Below are 5,151 nucleotides of genomic sequence, written 5' to 3'. Positions count from 1 at the left end.
ATGAAAGCATATCATAAATGCATCTAGCTTATAAAATAGCAACATTTCACCCAAATAATTTTATAAAAATGATAGCACATGATTCAGCCTTTTACTTTGCATGACAAGGGTAATGTCAGTCTCAATGGGAATTTTCATTTCAATGGGACTGGTCTTTGAAGTATAATGAATTTGAAAGTGTCCATATGGAATATGTTGGTTATCATATGTACAAATCAGTATTATAATGTCTTGGGCAGGTTGTTTTCAGGTGATCCACAAGTTGTGAATAGCAACATTTATAGGAAACATACGACTGAAATATTAAATATATTGTTGACATATAGCCAATTAAAATTGTTAGTGCAATTGAATATCCACATATATGCTTTCAATTACTGCTGTTTATCCACAATTCCCAGATACAGATTTACACTTAAAAATGTCACAGTGGCACCAACACTAACAGACAGACAGCTAACACCATACGAATGTAAAAGTGTTTTATGCCTTCAAGAGTACAATTTTAGTCCAATCATTAGAATTCAACAACACTCACTACATAGGGCAGCATTTTTTTAATTGCTAATGGATGTGCATAGGAAGAGACAAACATATATCCTGCACAATGTGTGTGTAATGCAATATAATTAATCCAGGTTATAATATATATAACACACACCAATCATCTCCTACTTAATGTTTTTAAAGCATAGTATAACAAATAATTGCTTTGCGTAAAAGTAACTAGAAAAGGGAGAGTTGGGGATAAGTACATTTCACTTTTAAATAATTTCAATTTCACTTATCAATACATCGAGAATATACATGGCGTGCAGCCTTCGTAATGCAAAAGATAAGAGATTCCGAGAACGAGGCCTACTCAATCAGTCGATGCATGCATGCAGCGCAATGAATAGCTGAACATAAATGATGTACTTTAACTATGAGGCATACTGTTCAATCAAGTCATTGGTTCAAATCAATGATGATTTTTAAGTTTGAAATGACAAATTGCATGACAATCTATTCTCAAGCAAACAGATACGTTAGAATGCTTTGTTTCTAGCTTCTCCTATGTTATTCAGTCACCAGATATGAAATACTGGGCAACAGTCTGAGGAGAATTAAGACTCACGAGGAGTATGCAACTTAACCTAAACAAAAAAACATGCTAATCAGATTTCTCAGTGTAAGAAAACAGCATTATTTCTTATAGATATAACCCCATAACCTGTGTTGCTATGCTCTACTACACACAAAAATATTTCTACTTCCTAGACCTAGAGCATAGAGATGGTGGGGTTAGCCACTAAACATGTCTGAACAAACAGAGAGAAATACAGAGAGCTCTAAAAGTATTGGGACAGCAAAGTCACATTTGTTTGTTATTGTGAAATGATTATGAGGTTAAAGTGTAGACTTTTTAAACATAGTCTCTCTCCCCCCATTTCAGGGGACTAAATGTATTGGGACAAATGTGTTGGATGCATTTGCTGTTTGTTTTGGTTGTGTTTCAGATTATTTTGTGCCCATGGTAGCATCCATTAATGTGGATGCTATCATGACTACGGATAATCCTAAATGAATTCTGAATAATGATGAGAAAGTTAAATGCACAAATATATCGCCCCCCCAAAATGCTGACCTCCCGTTTTTGTAATGGTGAGAGGTTAACATGTCTTGGGGGTAAAATATGTATTTCTCACTCATTCACGATTCAATGAGAATTATCCAGAATCATGGTAGCATTCACATTAATGTAGAAGTGTTTAGAAACATATTATATTCTTATTTACAATAAAAGTGAGTCCAAAATTGCACAATAATACACTATATACCATTCATCCCATTCATCCCTATTGGGCACAAAGTAATCTGACACACAACCAAAACAAACAAATGCATCCAACAAATTTGTAGAATCACAACCTTAATGTAGTCATTGCGTGCTATGAATATGGGACCAAAAACGTACCTGTTTACAACTTTAATACACATAAGTGAATTTGTCCCATTTGGTCTCCTAAAAAACTGCTGTAATTTCTAAACGGTTCACCCGATATGGATGAAAATACCCTGACAGTCTGCACTTTAACCACATACTCTTTGTGTCATTTAAAATCTAAAGTGCTGGAGTAGAGCCAAAACAAACAACAAAAAAATCACTGTCCCAATACTTTTGGAGCTCACTGTAAAAGTCCCACAAAGCAGATAGCGACAAGAGTTTGCAGATATACATTACAGTTGAGATCACTTGCATATGAATAACTAACTTAAGACACCACACAATAAGTATCAAAAGGCAGAGTGAGTAAACAATATGAATAGATTAGAAAGTAATTTAAAGAGACTGAGGGCAGAAAGTTTCCAGATGCATCTCGCCCCACAGCCTGTTGGATGAGGTCTAGAAAAGAAAGCCGAGGGGCAAGGGGATTGTTTTATCCTTTCCCTCCCTTTCCTTCAATGTGAGGGCACTGTGTGAGTTGAGTGGGACGCACCTCTGAAAAGTTGTGTACGTTCAATGCAAGGGGGGTTTGGTCAAACATGTCAAGGCCTCCAGACAGAAAGAATGAGAAGCGACGACAGCGTCAGGGCTCAAGAAGACTTGCGCTCCAGCATGTAGTATCGATACATGATACCCACAACAACTGCAGCTATGGCAGGTATCAACCATGTGGTCCACGAGCTAGAGAAAGAAGGAAAGAGCACTTAGACAAAAACAGCTCAGTGAAGAATGATTAGGAGACAGAATACTTAGTCAATGCAAATGGCATAATCAAATTCTTATCGCTTATGACTGACCTCGAGCCATCTCCTGAAGTTGTAATGAATTCTTCCTGTGGGAGAATTTTTGTTGTTGTTGATAAAACAAAGTTCAAGAGTTAGCGTTAGTAAAATAGGTGTTACATTATTATAAAACATTTTTACAGAAGATTTACTTGAATACTTTACCTTTGCGCAGTCCTTCTTCCGGTCATCCTAAAAGACAGGGTGAAATAATCATTTACACACTTTTACGATCAGAATAAATCATGCCACAAATAATTTTTTTGTTCCATCATTAATCTAAAACTATGTTTCGATTAATGAATTTGCAATGATTGCGAGTTCAACAGTTGAGAGAAAGCAATCTCTGTACCATATGGAGCTCCCCAATGTAGTACTGGATGAGCATCTCTCTAGCATCTGTAGAGTGACCAACATCCTCGAAGCTCTCTGTGGCATCTGCACCTGCCTGCTCCACTAGAACCTCCTCTCCTCCTGGATGCTGGAAACACAAAAACAAGTGGTATAATTAATTTCATCATGATCTGTCACTACCGACAGTTACTGCATGGTCGGAACTAGAAGCACAAGCATTTCGCCACACTCGCATTAACATCTGCTAACCATGTGTATGTGACAAATAAAATTTGAATGTAATCACAGACTACACAATTACAGTATGATGTCCTACATGACATGGATGGCTGGCTTATGTCGACCTAAATGTCAATATGATAAATGTGTTAAAAAAAGCTCTGAACTCTTAATTATCTGATATCCTGAAATTATTATGTATTGGCATATTATAGGGATAGATTGCTTGATTAAAAATGGTTCAAGCTCCAATGTCAACTGTTTTGTTGGCAGGCTCACTCTTCGAAGGTAAACAAATCTTACAGTGTGGTGTTACTTCACAAATACAGCCTTGATAATAATACATGAAAGAGGTCATGCCAAAGATACTTGTAACTAACCCCTTTAATCTTAACCTGAAATCCAGAACCTGTACTCTGTACCATTAGCAAAAATGGTTTAGCATGACATGGAGTGGAATGATAGCTAAACAGACTGGTACCCCATGCTACTTTCATCTGTGCTCATGCTGTGCCATCGGCATTGTATTTCGACGTATTTTCCCATTATACCTTTAATAGATGGTGGGTTGCGCAACTTTAGGCAACTGACCTCTTGTAACCCGCCCTAACTAGCTTTGTAACCTTTGCCAAGTGGACTAAAGTCCCACTGTGGTAGTTATAGCTACAGTGAGAGGACCAGGCAAGTATGAACTACCTAGCGAACAATTAGGAGTGGTCGTGACAAAATTATTTTTGGACAATTAAGCTAGCTCAAACCTAGCAAACTAGTTACGTTAGCTAGCTAACGTTACGCTAGGTACGTTCCATAATAATGTATCTCCAGTCCAGGTGCAACATTACACCATCTGTTAATATTATTGGGAATATGCAGCTAGACACAGACAGCAAACACAGTTAAATTAGCCACATTAACCAGCTAGTTAAACTGGCAAAACACACACTAGCCAAAATAGCAAATGCTATTGCTGGCAAGCTGCCTCCATCAGCCTGAGCGTTAGATAAATAACGTTCAGATGTGGTAGTTAGCTAGAAAGACCCAGACCTTCACATATGTGCAAGTTAGTTATCTAGCTAGACGTTTGGTTGGCTTTGGATACTAAATTAATTTGAAACCAGCCAACGGAGACCAATATTCTAGCTAACGTTAGCTAGTAGTGTCGTAGCTAATGCTAGTCAGCTAACGTTAGCAACGGTGGTATTTTGATCTTACCTCCTCCAAGAAACTGGTGATGTTATACACTTTATCGTGGATGATAAGCCATACGTCCGTGCTCATATTATGAGCTTTTATTTCTTCCAATGTGTAGTATTTCACATCGCTCTCTGCTGTGTGACAAACATCCCCCATGCTGTTAGCAGCACCATTTGTGTTGATCATGTTATCGTTCATTTCCTCACCCATTATCTGTTTAAACACTTCTTGCCTCGCTAGCTAAGTCTCTCAGTTACACTTTGATTATCCAACGTTGAATCGTATGCTGTAGGGTTTATAAGACAGAATGAAGGTTCGTGTATCCAACGTGGACTGCCTTAGCAATGCATAAGCCCGAGTTTCCCCTTTGCAACCGGCATATCGTTACATCAGCAGACATGAAAGAACCAATGATTTCATTCCGGTGTCACCTTCCAATGAACATGTATTGACGTAACCAATGAAAGGCAACATTGTAGAATTGTAACCAATCACAGGTGACCTTTAGATGATCATGAGACCTCGTCATTTAGCATGTCCATGGAAGAGTTAGATCAAGTATTTTACATTACTCACATATCAAATCAGTTTTATTGCTCCTTTTAAATGTCATTG

General features: G+C 37.7%; 1 protein-coding gene across 1 annotated transcript; it reads right to left on the bottom strand.

Annotated features, from left to right (window-relative positions):
- Window positions 1–468: 468 nt before the first annotated feature.
- LOC106587180 (cytochrome b5) lies at window positions 469–4,944 on the bottom strand. The gene is made up of 5 exons (XM_014175266.2): window positions 4,555–4,944; window positions 3,122–3,250; window positions 2,935–2,961; window positions 2,785–2,819; window positions 469–2,668 (listed from the first exon to the last, which is right to left on the bottom strand). The coding sequence occupies exons 1-5, from the start codon at window positions 4,744–4,746 to the stop codon at window positions 2,578–2,580; spliced, it is 474 nt and encodes a 157-aa protein (XP_014030741.1). The 5' UTR covers window positions 4,747–4,944; the 3' UTR covers window positions 469–2,577.
- Window positions 4,945–5,151: the final 207 nt, after the last annotated feature.

This window comes from Salmo salar, chromosome ssa26 (genome assembly GCF_905237065.1).
Source record: "Salmo salar chromosome ssa26, Ssal_v3.1, whole genome shotgun sequence".
Classification (NCBI taxonomy): domain Eukaryota; kingdom Metazoa; phylum Chordata; class Actinopteri; order Salmoniformes; family Salmonidae; genus Salmo; species Salmo salar.
The sequence above is the reverse complement of the archived record's forward strand: the minus strand, read 5'-3'. Positions and strand labels throughout refer to the sequence as shown.